Genomic DNA, 24,257 nt, shown 5'->3' with positions numbered 1-24,257 from the left:
TGTTCCTTGTATGGCTCTTCTCAACCCAGCCAGAAATCCCAGACAAGTTTATTTACACACACACACACACCCGCACCCGCACACACGCACCCCCGAGCAACAAGGGAGAGTGGCGGAAACGCCCTCTTTCCATCCCTTCTAAACAATTATCTCCGAGAGCAAAAAAAAAAAAAATCCAATAATAATAATAATAATCAACAGCCCTGTGCGCTGGGCGGCTGAGACGGAGAGCCGAGCGCGGGGAGGGAGGGCGATCCGCAGGCGAGCAGGGAAACGTGGCTCCTCCGCCGAGCAGAGGATTTGTGAAAAGGAGCGCTGGCCCGCGTGCGCCTCTTGTTCCCCGTGTAATTTGCAGCCAATCATCAGTAGGTGTCCACGGCCCTGCGTCCTCCTCACCTCGGCGCCAATCACCCCTCCCGCGCCCCCGCCCCAAGCCTCCACACCTCCTCCCTCGCCTTTCTCTCCGCTTCCCCTCCCCCAGCAACCACACACACGCACACACACACAAACAGAGAGAGAAGGGGGGAGGGTGAGAAAGAGAGAGGGGGGAGAGAGAGAGGGAGAGAGGAGAGAGTCCCCGGCTCCCTCCCTCCCTCGCACACAGCGACAGGAGACGGACGGAGAGCAACGCGCTGGGAGAGGAGAGACCACCGACAACAGCCCCGCGCTCTCACACATACACTCACACTCGGCTCTTTCCTCTCCCCCCACCTCCTCCTCCTTCCACCCCCACCACTAACACCATCTCCTCCTCCTTCTCTCTGCAACAAGAAAAAAAAAGCCATTTACAGGTATTTTTTTTTTGATCCGCATATTTATTTATCCCCCCCTCCCCAACAGTTTGTTTACAAGTATTAAAGTTGTAATTGGGAGCTGCCAAGACACATCTGGATTTGTGTTTCTTTGTGTTAGGGGGTGATGTGCAACTAATTAAAGGCAGACGGGCAGCGTCTGCAAATTCTAAGGCTCCCCAAATAAAAAGAGACTGGTAAGTGATTGTTCTTTCTCTTTCTCTGGCTTTTTTTTTTTCCTCTTAAATGTTTGCTGACCTTTGGGATCGTAAAAGTAGATTATTAATGCTGGATTCCAGCATTAAAATCCGTGGCTGTATTAATTTATTAATTAATCTGCACCCGCCCCTCCTCCTGAATGTTAAATATGACCTTTGATCTCTATGTCTCTGGTAGACCAGACAGACAATATTAGGCATGTACAGTCACATTGTTTAAAAGGAAAACAGGCGCATGAACTATGGATGTCTGCTTTAGCTTTTGCTATAGAACTACAATTATTTGTGTGTGTTTCATTTTGGCTTTTTAAATAAAATCCAAACAATAGCTGTGGCTTAGGTACCTTTTTCATGCTCCAGAGATGCATTGATTAAACAATAATGACCTGGATCCCGGGCACAATCCTTCTCTATAGTTTCTGGTGGCATTAAACCTGGGGGTAGAAAGCAGGGAGGTGGTGGCAATCAGTGAAGCAAGTGAAGCTTCTGTCTGGAAACATCACTCTAAGATTCTGGAAAGGGACATTGAATTATTTCAACAGACTCAAATGTTGAAATGTTTCCCTCCACTCAGTGTGGTGATATCTGATGCATGGTTGGCATAACTAGTTTTTACCAAGTAGCAGTTATTGTGGTCTTGCAGTTACAATGTGATTCGCAGAAACTGAAGCTATATGCATATTCTTGCTGTGTCTTTCCCCACCCCCTTCCTAGCATACAGAATATTTAGCCAGGAGCATTTTGGGGGCACCCTTTGTATTGCCTTTCAGACCTCAGAAGGGAGCAGTTTTCCCTAATGTGAAACCACAGAGGTGTTTCCTGAGTGATTAGGGACTTGCTGTGACTGAAAGATGCCTGCTAGTTTCTAATCCAGCCTGGGGTGAGGTGCCTTATCTTGATTTACTTTGCCTAATAGGGATTTGTTTACATAAACCCCTCTTTTTAGGGCACCTCATCAGTAGGTCTTGAAGTTTTTATACTTAGAGTTGGGGGCATAAATGGTTCATTAATCTAATTGTAATTATAATTACGATAATTGATATTCATTTTGAACTCTGAATATTTGAGACTGAGCCCACTGGGCCCCTATTTAGAATTCCCTGAACTCCACATTTTAGACCAAGCTGAGAGCTTCAGAAGATGTCAGAAAAAAAGATATCCTGCCAAGGGGAAAAAAAAATATCTGAAACAAAGAAACTGGTTTTTTAGGTGAATGTATGTTTGTGCTTTTCTTCTTACAAGGCAATGTTGTATCTCCCCCTCTGTTGTGAACAACTAGACTATCTCTTCCTAAAGCATAATGCTTGTGAGCAAAGAGACAAATGCAAATATTCAGTTAACATTAAACTTTCCTCTTTGAAAGAGCCAAAGAAAGGAAAAACCATTTTAAGGGTCCATTTCTTAAAGTTTGATATCACCACAAGGGGAAAGTCTGCCCCCCCCTTTTTTTTCACTCAATGCAGAAATCAGTAATTGTGAGAGACCCTGAGATGGAGGGGGCATGCTTTTCTGTTGGGAAGCACAGCAGTCTTCCCAATGAATGATTGGAGATATTCTCTCAGAGGCTGCAGGCACTTGGTTTAAACCCTGTGACATTGTTTATAATTTTTTTTTCCTTTAAATGTATCCAGTCTATCTTTCTTTTCTTCCTCCTTTTCTTCTAAACAAGTAGAACACCACCCTCCCCCCTCCACCACCACCACCACCAAGCCCCACCACCAAATGGCTTGTACAATTGAGACCTGTCCTTGGTCCATTGAATTAAGACCCTAACAGAGCCAGCTGTGCTGGGATTCAAACTAATGACCGCAGACACAGAAGGACACTGTGGCAGCTGGTAGTTCTTTTTTTTCCCTGCCTCTTTAGTTCAGATTGTATGTGGGCAGTCTCTTAGCTCTCAGTTGTATTGTGTTTGCTTACAGTTTATACTCGGACGTATTGTAGACTTTCTCAGTACTTCATTTGCTAATTTCCTGTTCATTTTCCTCATAGGGCATTGCTGTTTTCCACTTTACAGCATTTGCATGCCCAGGCAGCACTTGTTCACACATTTCATAATGTTTAAATGCCCTCTGCTTATAGGTAGTAACGCCCTCCCACCCCTGATTTGCATGTCTTTAGCACTCCAATTGCCCTTTTCCCTCGACATTTGTCACCCCCATCTTCCCTCTTTCCCCGGGTATCCTGGCTATTAATACATTTTCTCAGGAGGGTTATAAGAATAGGGGGGAGGAGCTGTGGTTTGCTGCGGGGAGGCCGGGAGGGAGCGAGGGAGGGAGCAGGGGTTGGGAGTGGGGTGTGTGTGTGTGTGTGTGTGTGTGTGTGTGTGTGCGTGTGTGCTGGGGGAGGGGGGTGATGATATGTGAATGAGGCAGGGGCGCGGGGGGGGGTTGTCACATCTTGATGATTGTTATGCAAACGACCTGACCGAAGAATGTGGGAGCTTTCGGTTCTGCGGTGGGCTGGCAAGGGAGGCTGTCTGTTTCTTTTTCATCTTTTTCCTCGTGCAGCCGGTTGGAATGACTTTCTTTATTTTAGTTGTAACAGTTGGAGGATAATGCAAAGGAAGACGCTGCCTGGGAATTCGCCGTCTGTGGAAATGCGCCCCAGAGAGGAATAAAGCAGCCCTCACCTTGCTCTCCCCACCCGGACCCACTTTCTCCTCCCTCCACGCCCCCCGCCCCGACTCCACCATCACCCCCTTCCCGCCCCCCCACCTCTCCCCCTTTCCCACCCAGGTGTCGGACCAGGCGGTCCCCACTTCCACCCTGCACCCCTTCTTCCCCCCCTGCACCATGAACACCAATGTCTGCGTGGAGCCCGGGCCGAGCCCGGAGGCCCCGGGCTTGCCCAAGGAGAGCCACCTGCCCGAGGGGGCCCTGAACAGCCTTGTGGATTACAACTCGGAGATGGAGCGCTACCGCTCCTTCGCCACCTCCTTCTACAAGACCAACGGGGGCGCCTTCCCGCAGGCGGCCAAGATCGCGCGCATCACCACCCCCATCTTCCCCAGCAGCGCCGCCGCCGCCGCGGCCGCCGCGCGCATCGGCATGTCCCCCTGGAACTGCGACAACGCGGCCACCGCCGCCGCCGCCACCGCCATGCTCTGGGGCAGCGGCGGGGGCGGCGGCGGCGGCGGGGCCGGCGGCGGCGGGGGCGGCGGCGGGGGCGGCGGGGGCGGCAGGAAATCCTCCTCCGCCGCCGCCTCCTCCGCCGCCTCCTCCTCGGCCATCCTCCCCGCCGCTGCCGGGGGCGCTGGCGGCGGCGGCGGCGGCGGAGGCGGCGGCGGCGGCAGGACCGGCATGCACCACCGAAACGACTCCCAGCGGCTGGGGAAAGCTGGCTGCCCGCCAGAGCCGTCGTTGCAAATGGCAAATACTAATTTCCTCTCCACCTTATCCCCTGAACACTGCAGACCTTTGGCGGGGGAATGCATGAACAAGCTCAAATGCGGCGCTGCTGAAGCAGAGATAATGAATCTCCCCGAGCGCGTGGGGACTTTTTCCGCTATCCCGGCTTTAGGGGGCATCTCATTACCTCCAGGGGTCATCGTCATGACAGCCCTTCACTCCCCCGCAGCAGCCTCAGCAGCCGTCACAGACAGTGCGTTTCAAATTGCCAATCTGGCAGACTGCCCGCAGAATCATTCCTCCTCCTCCTCGTCCTCCTCAGGGGGAGCTGGCGGAGCCAACCCGGCCAAGAAGAAGAGGAAAAGGTGTGGGGTCTGCGTGCCCTGCAAGAGGCTCATCAACTGTGGCGTCTGCAGCAGTTGCAGGAACCGCAAAACGGGACACCAGATCTGCAAATTTAGAAAATGTGAAGAGCTAAAGAAAAAACCTGGCACTTCGCTAGAGGTCAGAGGAGATGATTTCTTGTTTCCCAGTCTCCCCTCTTCCCTCCTCACTCCCCTCTCTTCTTCTCCCCTTCAGGGCTTCTGGTCTGGCTTCAGGATGCAGTGCCCCCTCCCCGAAGCGTCGTTCAGGTGTAAGACGCAGTTGTAGGTGGTGTGTGGCCTCTGCGGGCGCGCGCGCGCGCACACACACACACACACACACACACACACACACACACACACACACACCCCTGCCCCTGCCGCACTCCCCGAGGAACCGCCCTCCTCAGCAGGAGGCTGCCCCTCCTTATGCCTCTGGAGGGGGATTCCTGGAATTGGTTTGCAGAACCTAAAGTTTCACATTCTGTATGGTCAGTAGTTTCCCTTGGAGGGTTTAAAATGCCCCCTTCTCCTTACTGGGGGATTTTGAAAGAGAGAGAGAGAGAAAGAAAAGAGAAGAGAGAGAGACAGAGACAGAGAAGGGCATTCTGCCCAAAAGGCTGCATATCCTACATAGCTTTGTTAGCCAAGATGGACTTATTAGTGGACCGGCTGTAACAGGGAGAACACAGTTTGTGGCACACAAGTCCATGTTGTCACTAAAAAAAAAAAAAAAAAAAAAAAAAAAGAAACCAGAACACTTAAAACAAAAAGCATTAATCGCTGAAGCTGAAATACCTGAATTCAAAAGGGGCGTTTTTTACCCCCTTTGAAAATAGTTTTTCTTCTCATTTGGACAACCGTTTCTCTTTCTTATTTCCTGAATATTTGATATCTTTTTCCTGAAAAAGAAGAGACACTATAAAAAGTTAATGACCACCTTCAGGTTTCAACATGTGTCTTAGACTAAAGGGATGCGATCATTTAATTTTTTGGGCAAACGATGATTATTTTGTTTAAAAATTATTTTACATGCATTCAACAGTAACCAATTCCTAAAACTCAATTATGAAGACATTTTCTCTTGTGTCCCTCATGTTGTCACAAGTTTTGTGGCATCAAACCTCTTCTTTACACCAACCGACTTGGATCAATGCCTATATGGTCACTAACATTTTCTTTTTCTTATATGACCTTCAAACATGATATGATTGCTACATTTGGCTTTGGATTATGTAATTTAGAGGCTGATGTGTTGGAAATTCTATATGATATCATTGCCAGAGAATGGGGGAAAGGGCAAAAATGAAAGATACCTGGCAGATGGTCGTGATGGTATCCTAACTAAAGAAATATGGATGTGTGATTAGATTGAGTCCAGTGATAGCTTTGTAGAGTAGATGGTGGGTGAGAAGCTCTTATGGATAGGAACGGTAGGTGGTGGAATTAGCATTTGGAAAGATTCTATTCGCTGAAATGGAGAGTGAGCGTGGCTTCCAAAAGTTTTACTCAGAGAGGAGGCTGTACACTTTTCATGTTGTGAAAACTGCTTGGAACAAATTTGTGGGTAAGCTGGAAAGTTGCCTCTAAAATAATATGGCAGATTAGCAATTTTTTGTTGTAGATTTGAACCTAAAGAAGACACAATTTTTACAATTAGTACAAGTCACAATACTTGAGGATTCCAAACAGTGTCAGAACGATATTGGTATCTCACTTGATCGTGATCACTTTCATCAAATGTTGCACTTACTCCACTTTTTAGAAGACAAACCATCTCTTTTGAAAGTTTAACTTTGCTACGGGGTGGTTGACATCTAAGTAAAGATAATAGCAAGTTTAAAACAGGTGCCTTGCCTCTTCTTCAGTGGAGAAAATCAGCTTTGAATTCTCTCTTCTGGATCAATTCATTATAGTCTCTTCAAACTTCTTAGACTCATGAAAGATTAAAGTTTTAGTCATAGTGCCATTTTCTATTAACCCATTAGGTTCCAAGTTTACAAATCTTCAAAAATTTCAGGCGCATCATGTTTATTTCGAGGTTATCATAAGTGGTATATTGCTCACTTTATAGTTGTCCTATATAAAGGGTGATGAAACACAATGAGTTAATGACCAGTTGATAAGAAAATTGGCTTTTATTTTCCATCATGAAATGTGATACCCAGTGATTTGTGAATAGGGCCACTGAAAGATTTCGGACTATTTAGTAATATAAATACAAATAGGTTTTGTGCCAAACTGCTTCTCTCTTTAATGAGAAAGATATGAGAGAGAGAGAGAGACTCCTGTCTGCTGCACCAGTTCCCCAAATGCCCATACAGGTGAGGGTGAGCAGGTCTCCCATGGGGGTGGTAGGGACCCAAGCACTTGAGCCATCACCACAGTATTCAGTGTATACTGGCAGGAAACTGGAGTCAGGGCCTGGAGCTAGATGTGGAACTCAGGCACAGGCATCTTAATTGCTAGGCAAGCACCTGCTTTATTTTCTGTATATTCTTTTATACTGATGGATGCATCCGTATTTCATAAATGTGTTTTTACCCTTATTGGCTGTTTTTGTCACTGCTTGTTGTGTTGTTCAAATACCATGGGCATTTGATTACAGAATTCACTGAAATTATCTTTCTTGTTTGTAAAAATAACTCCTGCATTCAAAAGTTTTGTTTGGCTTCAGAAGGTGGGGTGAGAAAGGAGAGGAAGCCAATTTCTCCTTTTGTGGAACTGTCAAGAGTTTCTGTAAATACAGACCACTCCCTATCAGAGTATGGGTTGTGTTTCAAGGCTAAGTTTACCAGTGGAATGCTGTTTGGCAGAGTTTTAAAAATTGCTTAAGGTCCTATCTAGGTCATTCAAAAAAGAAAAAAGACAGCATGGCTGCTTGCAACCCACAGGCGAACACCAATTGTGGTTCTAAGAAGACAGCTGGACTTGCATTAGGCTTTTAGGCTTACATACCTGAACCAAAGCTGGACTCCTGGGTGTGGGTCAGTAAAAAGCCTCCTGCTGACCTGGCTTCCTCCCTCATCTGGCCCATCATCATCTGAGGAAGTGTTTGGGAGCATAAATGGAGTCCTGGTTGAGAGCAGTGACTTGGGGTCACATTATGGAAACCACCTGTGGGTTTCTGACGTTCACCCAGCAGCTCCTATTTGTTGGCTTTAAATTAGGGAGAAAGAACATCTGGAGGACAGTTACGACTCCAGTTCTCATTGATCACTGCAAACCACTGGTGCTCCTTCTCTCTTCACTGGTTCATATCCCCTAGATTGGAGGCATAACATAGTTCCAGAGTGGGTAAACTGAATTTAAGACAAACTCACATGAATCTGTTAGGATTCTTAATCTACATTTTTTTTAAAGCTTCCCCTCTAGACTTTTTTTTTAAGTCAGTTGTTTCCATACTTTTTCTCAGTATCCCTTTAAAAGGATCTGCATGCTCTAGAAATGTTTATAAAATCACCTGTTGATGATATGCAATGTGATAGCACACACATAATATTGAGTTTTTTTTCTGTAATACTGTGTACCATCTAGTTGCATATGCCACTATTTAGTCAATTGCTGTTTTTAAATTAACCAGTAATTGTTCCTAGCAATTTTTATTAATACTGTATAACCCTGGGTGAAACAACTTAATTTAAAAACTTGTGTCATAAGTGATCAATATTAATTACCTCGATACTTTGAGAAATACGATTGGATAGGAGAGCCAGGTGATTAAGTTCTATAGCAACACTAGGTGTTTTGCAAATGCAGTTGTTCAGTTCTTATACTCACAGAAGTTACATTTCTATAATCTAACTTTTAGAAACATCCCCATGGGATATGGTTCAAGAGATAACGTTGTCCCATGGGCAACCCTGGCCTCTTCATTCCTGCATGTGGTTCAGGTGACCTGATCGATCTCTCTGGGACCGCATTAGAGACCACACAGAACTGGTTCCTCTCCTGTTATTGATTTATAGAATTACATTAGTAAGCAGCACCTCAGTGGGATTCCCTGTCCCTTGCTGCATACACACTGCCACCACCCAGGCATTTCAGAAGCTGGTGGAGGTGCTGGGAGGAACAGATGCTACAGAAGAGAAACTGAGGCACTAGAAGACGGAGGGGAGGAAGAGTCTAGCTTTTTTTTTTCCCCCTCTCTGAAAAATTTATCTGCTGAATCTACAGGCCAGCACTCATTTTTCTACAAGTTTGGCTGAGCTTCTGACAGATTTGATGGGAAGCATTTAGATACTGTTCCAAACTTCTTATTTTAATCCAAAAGTCTGTTTTAGGGGAGGAGGGTCAAATGGTTCACACACAGACACACATATACACACACAGAAAGAGAGGAAGAGTGAGAGAGAGATTGTTAAGTTCCAGAAGCTCCACAGAAATGCCTTGGTAGGCTTCTGCAGTTTGTCCAGGAATATGGCACCTGTCTCCCAATAAAGTTCTTCTGTAGACCACACATACATAAGTGTGTCGTTTAAACTCAGTGTCACTATAAATATTGAAATCAGTCAATAATTGAATATAAGGAAGTTTGGTGATTTTAAAAAAGCATGTATGCATAAAACATAAGTAGATCCTATCTTAAACTGAAATAATCACCGACTTCTCAACTTATGTGATCATGTAAAAATAACATTATATTTACAATTTTCAGAACCAAAACTGATTTTTGTAAAAAATATAAATTCTGATTTTAATCCAAGATGCTAATAAAAAATTGGCTATTAAGGAGAAAGAAGAACATTTTTAAAAATCAAAAAAGATAGTATATTAATGTTTCAGTATAACAGAAGTACTATGGGAAAGAGTTTGAAATATATAGGAAGTAATAATAAACCTCAAAAGATTTGACTTTGAAATCAAGGCATTGACCTGTATTAAGTACAATGAGGTTCTCTATCATAACATTTAATACTAAGGAACTGGAGTTGATCTTAAGAATCTCAAACATTATACAGTTTTACTTTAAAAAATTATGCAATGCAGGTATTATTATGTTTTTGTTATTATTACTCTTAATGATTACTTTTAGTAATTCCTAAATAAAAACAATGTTCTCACCTATCCACATATCCTATAAATTCTCAGAAATCTTTTAGATTCTGACTGCAGATGGAAACATAAAGTGAGTAAAACCCATTTGTAAGAAAGATTTATAGATTGTTTGAGGTTTGGCAGTCATCAAAATGAAACAAACAATCCTGAAAGTTCATATGAATAAATTAGACATTACACCTCATTTAATCAGAAGAAACTATTTGGGCTATTTAAGAAGGGAAAGACGTATTCATGATGAAATTAATAAAAGTTCCTTGGTTTTAAATTTTTTTCATGAGATTATTATTGGCACATTGTTGGAATGTTCTTTCTTGCTACAAAATTGAGTACTGAACCCCTGCAACATTTCTCTCCAGGAATATGTGCCTTTAAAAAGTCTTCTGAAGTTAATGCTATTTAAAATTTGCTACTTACCTTGGATTGGTCAGGTTGTCCGACTCTTTAGTTCCCTTTTTGCCAGAAACAATGCACTTTAATTTTGTTTCGGAAAGCTTAACAAAATAATCTAAAAAATAAACTCTCGCCCCACCTACACAGACATATTTGATAAAGTAATGGGTGAAACTAAAGGTATTATAAGACTCATGTAAAAACACCGATTGGAGAAAGGACTACTACTCTTCATTTTCCTTATATTTCTAGGCTAGCTTTGTGAGAACAAGAATAACCCAAAATGCATGTTTACGTCTGTAGTGTTTGTCAGTAGTATGATTTCCAGCCACTGATCATAATGTCAGGTGATTTGGGCTGGAAAATTAAAGTACCTTAAAAATACGATTTTTTATAAAAACTTGTTTCCAAGACAGTGAAGATTATTTTTGTATGTTTGTTGTGATTTTTTTTTGTAATTGGCTTGAACTTTGAGAATTTTATGCATGATTTTATTCCTTCATTTGTATTTCACTGTTTCTGTCCACTATATTTTTTCATGGAAGATGTGTTACTGTCCTTAAGAGTTTTAAAAAATAGCGGGAGGGGTACAGGAATGGCTTATGCTTGAGTCATATCTTGTTGGATCAAATGCAAACACCTGTTCTGAAATTGCAATTGAGTTATTCTGCCAGGTAATCAAACAGCCTCTTTCCATTCAGCATCGTATGTTTTCTGTTGTTTATTGAGTTACGTTGCACCGTACTTCAGATGCGACAGTCATTTAATAATGTTCAAGACTTAACTCTGCAGGGGCTAAAAGTATCCCAGCAGGCTTGTTAACTTTTGCTCTAAAACATTATGGGAAATATTTTTTCCTCTGTGAAACTTCTGGGTTTTCTCTTAATTCGTTTTAATGTCAGAATCCATAGCTAGGTATGAGTCAAGCCTGTAGAAGATTTTTTTTTTTTAATACTAAAGCTATTTATTTAAGCTTATGTTTCTTGCTAAATAATAGTGAAGAATTGCTTTTTTAGAAGGATTTATGTTCAAGATGTATTTCGTTAGCTAATATGAGACTAGACACAAGTTACATTCAGTAAATAAGCTACTCAGTTTATTGGATTATAATTTTTTTTTTTAGTAAAGTTTATAATTGGACCGTGGGACCGTCTAGTAAGAAAAGAAGTTGTTGAAAAAGTGACTGGTGTCAAGTAACTTACCAGTTGAACCATAATTTCTCTGAAATGTGGAAATGGCGGCAGTATACTTTGCCACATTTTAATATTACAAGTAGATTTGAAAACTGAAAGATTCTATGTAATTTCTCAGTCCTGTTTTAAGCATATCAGTGAGAAGTAGAGAAGACAGCCATGTGTAAGTATAATTCAACACACCAATAATTACAGTTTTCATAGTTTAAAGGCCCAATAGAAAAATGTGAGCTGTGTGATTTCTGAAGACCTGTTTTAGTCATAGTTTAGTGGGGGTTTGACTTGAGCTCATTTGAAAACAGATAAACCCAATAAACAAGTTTCCTTATTCCTATGTGTGTGTTGTCAACAACCTGAGAAAACTGGGCAAATGATTTGGTGATATAAGTCAATGTTGTGAGCAAATTTATGTCATTTGGCACTTTCCCACTTCTTGACCACAGCCCTCCACTGCCACTGATTTCTATCTTTTAAAGATATATATGTGCTTGAATAATTTCAGTAACTTTTAAATTGGCTGCCATATTCTTTCTTCTGACAGACATAGGAAGTTATTCTGAATACGTCTTAGTTCAAGAGAATCCTTGTAATCCTTGTGGTTAAATGTCATGAATTCTGGTTGGAGAATATGTTTTTATATATTATGTCAAGTGCATTTATGAATTTTTGGAATTGGGTCAAGATATATTCACAAGATAGTAAAATAAAATCACAAGTATACATTTTGAGATAAAGAATATAGTGATTGTGCCATGATTATTTTTACTTTATCAATAGAAAGGGAGTATTTGTGAAATGAAGTTAGTTATTTGTCAGTAAAGCCTGATGTTTTTCTGAATAAAAATGGAGACAAGCCCTAAAAGATGTTGAGTAATAACCAAGGAAGATGAAAACAAAGGAAAACTGAGTATTCAGGCCAGAAGGCAATACCAATTTAGAATAGAAGGAAGTTTCTCAGTGTGAGATGTGGATGTCTGCTTTCCCTCAGCAGCTATAGACATTTACAGCGAGTGGAAAAATACAAAAAGAAGTGCAATATTTTCTTTTCGTGGCTTGACTCAATGCATTTACTTTGCGAATCAGTACTGAGGCTTATGTGAAGTGGAGTGGAGGATGAATTAGGGCTATAGAAAGCAGATTGGCACACAGCTTATGTTATTATTTTTGCAAAAGCTTTTGAAGCATTTAGTAAAATAATTCCAAAGGGTGACTGAAGGAGGACATTTCTAAGATGGGTGGCAAAGGGGATCCCACTTGTATCTCTTCTATATTTAAAATTCTATATTTTAGAGGACATTCCTTAAGAAGTATAGTATTGAAATATGAAGAAAACTGTACTGACCATGCTGTTTCCTGCTCTAAGATTTAAGAAAATAAAATTTGAAAACCACCAAACCACAACTAGGTGTTCAGTGGTATCATTCAAAGCATAGTGATAAATTGAATGAGAACAGAAAGGGAGCTACATTTGTAGAGCAGGAAATCATGGGCATTTCTGTGTATTTCAGCAAATCTAGCAAATTCCGGAGAAGATGTGGTTTCTTGAAAACTTTACACAGGGAAGACAGATAAAATGCATTTTTAAAAAGCTAGAACACCAAACAAACTCAGTTGTGTGGAAATGTTGATGACTAGGGATAATCTATGACAACAAAAATACCTGTTGGGGATTGACTAGGAAATGGTCTTTTCCCTAATTAAAATTAGATACTTGGTACTTCCATTGTAGCTGTGAATAAGAAAGAAAAGGTGAAATTCACAGTTGTATGCAGATGGTTGAGAAATGAAAACGTAGACTCTGCTGTTAAATAGTAAATAATGTATGTGCTCGTTTCTTTCCATGAAAAATTATCGTGTATTGTTTACACTGCCCATCAAAAGAAAATTATTCTCTGTAAGCTACTATGTGTAGAGTTAAATTCCTTATGAAGTGAAGTGGTTTTGGGTTTTTTTCATATGAATTTGGGATCCTTTTATTGCTCTTTTGTTTGATGGAGATGTGTTAGGTTTGTGTGGTGTTAATGTGCTTTTCAGACCGCAGGTGTTAGGATGGACTTCAGTGGTATGAAACCAATGGATAGGCTTGTCATCAGAAAGTAGAACAGAACAAAATAGAAGAGATGAGTGCATCTCATGTAGTAATCTTTCATTCAGTATGTGTATTTTCTCAGTTACATGTGTATCCATATATTGGGATGCTGTGTAAAATGTATTTCTATCTTTTGGTTGCAGATCAAGAAAGCTTGAAAAACCAATAGTCCAACAAATGCAGTGAATACTGTAGTAGTCTGTAGTGAGTAAAGCATTTTAAGCATGGTTAAGAGAAAGGGTAAAATTCAAATTGTTTCTATAAGGTCATCACTTTTTCTAGGAAGATGGGTGCATGCCTCCACCCCTGTGATGACAACACACACACACACACACACACACACACACACACACACACACACACACACACCCCTGTGGTACATGTTCATGATTTCATGGTATTAGTAAGAAAATCGTAAACTTTTGTTAAGTCAATTCAATTTAGTAAGTTTTATGTAGGGACCTATACTTTTCAAGACTTCAGATAACTTCTGTGGACAGCCCATGTATACACATTCGCGTACACACATATAGGCACACACACACTCTCACAATCAGTCTTCTTTCTATTTAACTGTATTTTTGTTTTTGAGTACTTATGGCAATTTTAAATTCCCAGATTTAGTCTTTCATTCATGTAATTTAGTTCTCTATATTTTCCACTCTTAGTACAGAAAAAAGATTTAAAATAACTAGATTTAATTGAAAAAAAAAAAGCCCTCTGTTAATAATCTTTGGGTATCTTGATGCATCCTTGGTTTAATTCTCGTGATTTGCATAAGCAACACCAGTTTACTGCCTGATGTGATTTTGCAGTGCGGTATCAAGGCTTTTTTTTTTCTTTATTTTATTACAAGACATATTGTACAAACCATGGAAAACAGTTGTTTCACTTGAATAAAGGATAAGGCTATATGGAAATGTCGCAGGAAGAGAAGGAACGAAACAAGGAATGAAGGAAAGATGGGAGCTCAGGCAGGCTCTTGATCACTACAGACTCAGAGAAAATTAGAGACGAGCACATTGGCAAAAACATTTCCTACTCTAGGTCATCTTGAATACAGTTTGAAATCAGTAGTAATAGTTGATATCTCACAATTTACAGAAATATGTTCTGAATTGGAATTTAGGCCCACTAGAAATGCTTAGCAGTATTTATTTTCATTTACCATAGTGGAAAAACTTGTTTCAGGAGTATTTTCTTTAAAAATTGTTCTTTAAATTATATTCTCATGTCTGCAATTAGGAATCTAGAAAGACCAAGATGAAAAACTAAAACTAACATCAGTGATGCGGTTAGTGCGAGAGGTCATCCAGTATCGACAAATAACTTCAGCAATATCCATGTCATTTCTAGGTCATTATAAGGAAAATTTCTTAAAAGTGCAGAGTACATAGAAAAAGAGATGAAAGGAATATTAACTGGACAAGCTCATTTGTCTGAAGAAAGAATATTTGAGAACTTAATATGCAAGAGTTAACTATCTCAATATCACTAGTTTCAGATGAACAATGGAATATCTTATACTTACAGAAAAGGAGGTGGTTCATGAAAATATCCTGAGGGGAAGTAAGAATATACATGGAAATGTACTGTAACAGGAGAAATGCTTAAGTCATGACAATAGGAATGTGTGCTGGCTTATGTCATTTCATGGTGGGTGGGTGAACCAAGATGCATCTCCAAAGAACTTAGAAACATTTGAAAACATAACAGAAGTTGAAGTAGCTCTTCACTCTTTGTACTTTGACTTTATTATGTTAAAATAAGAAGAAAGTAAAATTTGACAAAAAGGCAAGTCAGAATGCTTGTAAATTTGAGCACTTGTTGTGAAAACAATTTCAGTTTTTCAAAACAGAAAGAAGAACTCTAAATATTACTTATCCCCTTGGTGGGAATACAGTTTAATCAGGTGTATTATTTTGATAATAGCAATAGATTGACATGTTGGGAGTTAATGGTCTCCAAATTACTATTGGTATTTAATGCATGGGAAGCAGTTGAATATTTATCATGACAAATTGTGGACAAAATAAATTTTAGTGGTTTATCCAAAATATTACTCAATTGTGAGAAAAATTGTATTACATTTATTATTTTTGCTTTTACACAATATTAAAGTAGTTCTTAAATTCTCAGCTCTCTAATATTCACAGCAGCGCCATAATTTGACTTGCATAGAGACGTTAGCTGTCAATCTGCTATTTTATTCTAACATAAATTAGAGGCTGTCCCAAATGAAACTTTGATAGGTTAAATATTACCTCTCAATATTTTTGAGTGACCTTTAATTTGTTGTATTTTATATTCTTGTCAATAGAAGAATGGTGGAGTGGATTCAATGTAGTGACTGCTTTAAATTAAACAAAATTTTCAAAAATTGCCAAATAGTTTGCTCATAAAAGACTACTGTTTTGCAATCAGGAATTTCCTGTGATCTCACTGAAAGGTACTGTATTCGGTAGGAATCACTAAATACCTCCAAGGGGAGGTTGAATTATTGAACTGTTATACACAGACTGCCACATATGTACAGTTTTCAAATTCTGTAACCATGTATGTTCATGCACATTATGTGCATGTGAATGAAGTATAAACAGACAGATGTAAATGGATGAAATGATATTTCATTCTTGAAACTATGGTAGGAATTTTATTTTCTTATTTATTTTTACTTAAAGATTTTATTAAGTATTTTTTGTTTGAAAGACAGGTTTTTGGAGAGAGGAATTAGAGATCCTCAGTTGACTGGTTCACTCCCCAAACTGAGACAATGGCTGGAGCTGAGCCTATCTGGTGCCAGGAACTTTCTCGAGATATCCCACGTGGGTATAGGAGCCCAAGGATTTGAGCCCTCCTCTGTTTCTTTCCCCAGTCATAAGCATCTGGGAGCTGGATTAGAAGTGGAGCAGCTGGGACATGAATTGGCATTCTAATTGGAAACCATAAAGGGCGGAGGATTAGCTTGCTAATCATGCAGGTCCCAGGTTGATTTTATTAACAAAATTTTTGCTTGTTAATAGTTAATATATTTCCTGTATTATACACACGTATACATTTCTTTCTTTCTTTCTTTCTTTCCTTCCTTCCTTCCTTCCTCTTTCTTTCTTTCTTTCTTTCTTTCTTTCTTTCTTTCTTCCTTCCTTCCTTCCTTCCTTCCTTCTTTTCCTTTCTTTTCCTTTCTTTTCTTTTCTTTTCTTTTCTTTTCTTTTCTTTTCTTTTCTTTTCTTTTCTTTTCTTTTCTTTTCTCTTCTTTTCTTTCTTTTTCTTTTTATTTGAAAGGAAGGGACACAGAAAGGGAGGGACAGAAAGATTGAGATCTTCAATTAATTTGGATTACTCCCCAGATGGATGCAACAACAAGGACTTAACAAGGCCAAAGCCAGGAATTTAGAGCTTAAGCTAGGTCTCCTACATGTGCAGAAGGAAATCAAATACTTGTGCCGTTATGAGTTCCCTCCCGTGGTGTGAATTAGGAGGAAGCTGAATCATAAGCTAAGCAGCTAGGACTCAAAGGAGCACTCTGAGATAGAATGTGGGGGTGCAAAACTGCTACTTAACCACTGTGTGAAATATTCACCCTGATTTTTCCTTTCTAATCCTAGTTTTGCTTTCAATTTTTTTCACACTTTCTCTTACCTGTAACGTTAATAATAGGATATAAAATTTTAAAAAACATTTCTTAAATTGTGAAACTGAAGATTTTGATCATATTACCATAATAGCATAGTTTGTGCTTTATGTCCAGGAGAGCTTTAGTCACCAATCCATCCATTTCTACTCCAATAAGTTTGCTTAATTGTTAGAATTATGTGATTGGAGGTATTTTATCAAATTTAGTGGAAATACAATTTTCTCGGCCTTACTGAATGGCTAGAAGAGGGTGCCATTTGGTGTCATTACTGAACCAGTGTGAATCATGGTGTTAACCTAGCTTTTCTTGTCCTGCTAACCCACTCCCACCCTGTCCACACACTCTCCCCTGTGTAGCTGTTTACCTAATTGACTCTTTACCTTCCATTTACAGCAGTTAGCTACGTTTGCCCTTTAAAGTCACACTCTCTCATTGTGTTGTCACAGAGGTGTTGAGGGGATGGTGGCAGCCTCAGATACAAAGAAGAAAGATCTCATCCTTCTAAAAATCATATTTAAGGCTTCTAAAAATTGAATCATAAATAATTGTAATGCTGAGAGTTGTTTTAGTTTATTTCAGGGTAATGGCCATGAAAGGTGTGATTATACCAAAGATTTATAAAATTATGTGCTAAAATGAATTTCATTTGCAAGGAAGATTTATCTGGCATATGTCAAATGCAAAGATACCTTAAAAAGTTGTGGAAAAATGGAATTCCAAGTTTGAATTCACTTTGTTGCAAATAGTTTTGGAATATTTGGGTAGCTTTTACTAATATGCAATTTCAGTGTACTGTAAAAGTAAAAAGCTTAGTTGCTTCCCTCAATTTTTTTTGCACCATAGTAAACTCATACATTTAACTCTATTTGCCCTCAAACTTCTTAAGTATGTTTGGGATAACACAGATACATTATAATTAAATGAAAGGAGAATGTGAGGTGTGATTTTAAAAACATCAAAATTGTATGTACTTACATTATTGTCATAAAGTTATATTCAACTATAATTTGTGAATTTATTTTATCATGAATTAATACTTCTCAATGCAATCTGTCCTATGTCACTGCTTTAATTTTTTATTATTTAATTAAAAGGCAGAGAAAGAAAGTGTTATCTCTGCTGTTTCAATAGCCACAACAGCTCAGGCTGGGCCAAGCCAAAACCAGGAGCATATCTCCCACGTGGGTGGCAGGGACCCAGGCACTGGGATAGCTTTCTTTGCTTTCCCAGAGCGTTAGCAGGAAGCTGGCTCAGAAGTGGAGCAGCCAGGCCTGCAGCTGGCAAGCTGGAATATCAGTGAAGCGAGCAGCAGCTTAACGCACTGTATCAGATTCCATTGCCCTCTAGGGATTCTGTTAAACTAGATTATGATTTTTTACAATATCTTGTTTCAGAATGGAATGCTCAAAACCTTTTGGGGGAGATGCTCACCTTACTACCTATCATTTTATAACCATAATGATGAACTCTTGAAAAATTTATACTAATGCTATATTAATTTTCTTAAACATAGCTGTTCATATTAATAGAATAGTGTCTAAAATACAATATCTCACTTCTCGTGCTGGTTTGGAAATCCTGTCACTAAAACAATCTAGAATCTAGATTTTTCAGTATTCATGAATCAAATTGAAAAACAGTTTTATTCACCATCAGAAATATTATGGCATTTGTTCACCTTAAAAATTTAATATTTTATATTTTCATGTGAAACCATATACATATGGTTGAGTGACTAAAGGCAAAAAGTCAGGTCTGTTATTTGTAATATTTCTTCACATATTTTCTTTTTCCTTTTACAATGTCAAATTCATTAAGGTCTTCAAATTACAGTATGAGATATAGACCTAAATACAATTGTGGTTTCCAATTTTTAAAATGCCCAGGAGTCTAGGAAACTTGGAGTGATTCTTCACAGTGAAAACGATATTTCAAAAAATTTCAAAGGAAGCTGTACTGCGTAACTCCAGCTGAAAATCTCTGATTTTGGTTATTAAAAAGAAAAAAACATACTTCACAACCTTAAATAGATATCTCAAAATAATTTAATGGCTTGTGTTTCTTCAATTAATAATGAATGGAAAAACAGAAAATTAGGTATTTCTTAATGCAGTAATATTGACGTCTCAAAATACGGATTGACACTCTGAAATCATTGCATTAGAGCTACCCTGGCTCACAGCAGAATTCTGAAGGCTTTGGTGAAAAACTGAAAGTTTTGGATTAGCTAGTCTTGGTCTTGGTGATTAGTCTTAAGTTGTGCATCCTGCTACATTTTACTGTCGCATCTTGAAATGGATATCTAACTCACATATCTTCATATGAACAACTAAACATGGTCAATTTTCAGCCTTTAGATGCTACATTTCTATTAAATTTGACATGGTTCTCAGAAAAATATGTTGCTGCATCCTCAACGTGAAGTTTGTGTGCTCTGGGTGACTGGGACCAAAAAAACAGAGAAACCTTCTCAGATTTGTAAAGTAGTAACCTTTGGAATTCCTAATTGTTTTGATGTTTAATTCTTTTTCATGCTAATTCAATGAAAACCAGACTAAAATATATTTGTATCTGACACATCAATTCATTTTTAAATTTGCTTTTTCTTAAAAAAATGTAATTTGTGCTTGGGCTTAGAGCATCATTCTTGTATTTGAGGAAATTGCCTTACTTTCAAGTCATTCAGGGAAGAAAAAGAAAATACTCCTTTAAACTCGAAGGCCATTGCCTATCTGGTTTGTGTAAAGAGGAATGCAGTGGAGCACCATATGTGGAGAGAAGAGAATGGGCTATAAGGCTCTCCAGGTCTCCAGGGAGCACAGCTGCTGTTTGTAGTGTTGGCACTGCGTGAGCAGAGAAGGCTGCCTTACACAGTGCTGATCAACTCAGTGCTTTGCCTCCTTGCTCTTCCGATGGGATCTGGCTTTCCTGCCTCACAGGATGCAGATCACCTGCAAGCATCACTGACATCCAGAAGGTCACTGCAATCTCATCCAAAGTGTGGTCTCCCCAGATGTGATTTAGAATGTGTATAACTAAAATGCTGCTGGACAGGGTACTAATTCCCCACCACTGTGTGCTGAATCCCTGCCTCATTTAAAATAGAAGTTTACAAAATTAAGGAAGATGGGTCCCAAATCAGCATACAGTGACTCAGAAAGCGGTATTTTAACCTAACATTTTACCTGTAAGGATAGTGCTATGCTTGACCGAATACAATTATTGATGTGCTTCATGAAAATTGTGCAGGAGGAGACTGTACATATAGATATTTCTCAAAATTTTGTTACTTTTTATATTCTGAAATAATATAAAACTCTTAGTTATAGAAACCTTACTGCAAATCTGGTGAAAACCATGGTTATTTTTTCTCAACAAACCAGTGTTTTTTTCAAAATTTTCTCATGTATCTTAGTTTAGATGATTTACTCGTGAATCATTTTTTTAAGTTTTATGTTTTCAAACATCTTAATATAAAGCAAAGTAATTTTAAAAAGATATTTCTTGCTTATTTTTTCATTTCCTCTGTAACAGTAATAATGTCTTTGTATCTAGAGTACAGACTGGTTTTACCATATTCGTAGGACTATCCCAAACTAGTGTCATAGTGCTAGTTTGTGTTAGTCAAGAAAACCTGTCCTGGGGTGATGGCTCAGGTCCTCGGGGCCCTGCTACCCACTTGAGATACTGGCTTGGAATTCTAGGCTTTTGCCTTCATTCTGTCCCAGCACCAGATGATGTGGGAGTGAGCAAGCATCTAGAAGATCCCACTTGCTCTACCTGTCACTGTGTTTCTGCCTGTAAAGTAAATAAAAGCGAATTAATAGAAATCTTAAGTCAAGATGTGCTCTGCTTTTCTTATGTCTGCATTGCTTACCTAACATCTAGTGCCAACATACATTGGGTAGAGGCTGACTTTCCTCATGACAGTGATCTTTGGTTTTAACTAGCACCTTCAAATCTTTTTTCTTTTTCAATGTGTCAAACAAGATTGAGTAGTGTAAAGGAGTACAGGAGGAGCAAAAGATTGCAGAAGAGATATAAATGTTTAAGACGAGTAAGGATTTCATTTCGTTTTAAAAACTCACTCTATATGTTTTCTGTCTGTTGTCATAAATATGTTTATCAAGATGCAATATTATACAAGTCTGTGTCATATTCTTGCTTCCAGTTGGCATCTGAGAGTAGGTTGGCAGCCCTAAGTCATACATGTACACATAATATGAATATATGGAAATATATGCACATGTTTGTTTTTCATACATAAATCTGTAACCATGGATTTATAATTACATAGATATGCTTGGATTTAGTCTATCATGTTAAAAATTACTACATTTATATAAGTGTGCATACTTATATAAAATTTTATTCTTAGTTGGCATCACTCAACATGTTAGCATCTTGTACAAACTTAAGCTTTTTTTTTTAAGATTTATCTATTTTTATTGGAAAGACAGATTTGCAGAAAGAAGGAGAGACAGAAAGATCTTCCCTCTGCTGGTTCACTCCCCAAATTCCATATTGGCTGAAGGCCAAGCCAAACAAGAGCTGGCGACCATGTGGGATGCCTGTGCTTGCAGGTGCAGGAATAGCCAGTAGAGCCATTGTGCAGCCCCCAAACTTCTAAGTTTTCATTTGCTGTGTGTGCATGTGTGTCTGAAACTTGACTATTAGAATTTGTATATTGTTTATTATCATATTCATTTAGTTCTTTCAATAACTGCATAAACATTATCAATATATGCAATTATTATATGTACCATTCAGAAGTTAATTTTAGAAAGTAGTAAAGGGCTTTTCTTCACCAACTGAATCAAATAATGTATTGTCAGCCCGAAAGTATGGTAAGCTGGAAAGGGAAGAACCAATTACATCATTAGGGTAAGAAGTAAAATTAATGTAAGTACCATTTTTTATAGGTAGAGTAGATTTATGTACTTCACAAATTAAATTAGATGTTTCTATATATGTGTGAATGTGTACCAAAAAAAGAATATAAAACAGGAAGGAACTGCGCATAAGCTTAGGTTTAATTAATGGTAGCATACTCTATTTTTTCTGTCGCTATAATTTTGAAATGTATTATGAAGGTTGTGGAGGCAATTTTTGAAAATTATTCCTAATGCAGATGACAAAAAGTAGCTTTACTTTTAAATTTCTAATTGATAACATTAATAACACACCTTTTAGATTATACTATTACAAGAAGATGCGAAATAACTGAGGTGTGAGCAGATAAGCAATGACTTTAACCAGCTAGTAATTCTAAACAAAATTTTCTGTATTTTCTGAAATATGAAATCCAAATATTATTAACATTGCTTTAAGATGCATTTATAAGAAGTGTATGTGTTTGTGTGTATATGTTTTTGTATATATACTCAATATTTTGGAAATATTCACTTATTTTACCAATGTGTCTACTTAATTTATCTTTGCAATTATCTTTTAATCTTTCAATCTTTTGGGGTTGGCCTAAGAAATAAAATCAGTACTCAGTTTGCCCCTAGAGAAAAACTTACTCTTAGATTGTTCTATGTGATTGCTTGGTATATAACATTAGAATATATGCAATGGAACCAATGAAGTATGAGATGATGAGTTACTGTAATTTGAACATGAAGAAGAAAATTCAAACTTATCTATGATTTACAAAATCTTCATAGTAAAGTAAGGCTTTCTTGTTGTTGTTAAATGGATAGTTCATTTTTTTTGTGCCAGCTAATTATTCACATGGAAAACCATTTTTAGTTTTTTTGAGTCACAAAGGGTAGTCATGTGTCATTGAGTGTCACTAGTTAGTCATTTGTGAAAATACAAACTCTACTCTTTAAGCTAGTGAAATCTTTTGTCAAAGATTTCTTTTGGCTACTAATAGGAATATGTTTAGAAGCTAGTAATTGATGAGTAGTGATGGTCGCATTGGTGTGAGCTTTGTTGTAGTCCCATCATAAAAGATACTCCAGAATGCAGAAATCATTTGGATAAATTTAGACATCAGCCTTACAGAGATTGCAATCATATTACATATTGCAATTTTATATGTAAAACCTATGGTGTAGATTTTAACTTTTGGTTTCAGTTTTGTTATTTTAAAGGTGATGCAATTGATTCATAGTCATTCAAACTGCATGCAGTGCTTCATGTGTGGCACATCGACAGTGTGCATGGATGATTGTGAGTTTTGAAACAGAAAAATAAATAAAGGAAGATCTGTTGTGAAAACTGATTAGTGTAAGAAGTTAACCAGAAAAGGGGAATTCCTTCCTTTTCCCTGATGGGATTGTAAAATCGATGTGCATGTTATTTTGACTCTGAAATGGCTCGCTCAGACTGATATAGACTTCCTGCGAAGTAGACACAGATTTCAAGTACGTGTATTAGCCAGCACCCAATCACTGGTACATGACTTGAACCTTACCTTTATTGTGACTACTGTAAATAGTCACCAAGGTGCACTTGCAAAAATTTCAAGACCAATATATTCTATCATTATATTCAGTAAGCTGAAATTAAATTTAGTATTCTACTTTTTGTAATTTTTAAGATTAAACATTTCTTTATTAGATGTTGCAATTTACAAGTCATTATGTTATGTATTGTTGACTAAAAATATTGCTGAAATGTAAAGGAGAAAATCTAATTTTATATTGACATAGAAAGAAAGCTTAACTTGTTTTCTTGCTCTTTTTTTATAGAGAACACCTGTTCCCAGCGCTGAAGCATTCCGATGGTTCTTTTAAAGCAGTAGTATATCTTATTTTCAAGGCATTTGGAAATGAAGGGCAAATTAATGTCTTGTTTTAAGAAACTGCTTAGCCCACCACTGAAGAAAATATCCAGAAATTATTTTCATTTTATCTATAGGGGTTTCTTCCAAAAAAAAAAAAAGAGGAAAAGAAAAAAAGACACATAAAAACAATGTGGGAGCCTGGGGAACTGGCCAGTCTATTTACTTTCAATACACTGATTCTTTGATGTAATTTAGCTATATTAGTGAAGTTGTTGTCTATTTTGAAGGTGGCTGTAAAAAAAAATAAGTTTGGGTAAACCCCTGCTGTAAAATCATGTATCTTTGCAAAGTACATATCTATACTTCATTTTCAAATATATGTGTTTCAGTACTGTAAACTGTACAGATAGCAGTTGTATTTTGTGTGTTTAGA

At 38.4% G+C, this 24,257-nt stretch overlaps 1 protein-coding gene across 1 annotated transcript; it reads left to right on the top strand.

Annotated features, from left to right (window-relative positions):
* The first annotated feature begins 600 nt into the window (after window positions 1-600).
* Window positions 601-23,968, top strand: CXXC4 (CXXC finger protein 4). Its single transcript, XM_040967231.1, has 4 exons — window positions 601-791; window positions 913-988; window positions 3,548-4,863; window positions 23,790-23,968. The coding sequence occupies exons 3-4, from the start codon at window positions 3,805-3,807 to the stop codon at window positions 23,832-23,834; spliced, it is 1,104 nt and encodes a 367-aa protein (XP_040823165.1). The 5' UTR covers window positions 601-791; window positions 913-988; window positions 3,548-3,804; the 3' UTR covers window positions 23,835-23,968.
* The last annotated feature ends 289 nt before the right edge of the window (window positions 23,969-24,257 follow it).

The sequence above is a fragment of the Ochotona curzoniae genome, unplaced genomic scaffold (assembly GCF_017591425.1).
Source record: "Ochotona curzoniae isolate NIBS_2020 unplaced genomic scaffold, NIBS_Ocur_1.0 scaffold_4506, whole genome shotgun sequence".
Classification (NCBI taxonomy): Eukaryota; Metazoa; Chordata; class Mammalia; order Lagomorpha; family Ochotonidae; genus Ochotona; species Ochotona curzoniae.
This window is presented reverse-complemented; position numbering and strand designations above follow the sequence as displayed.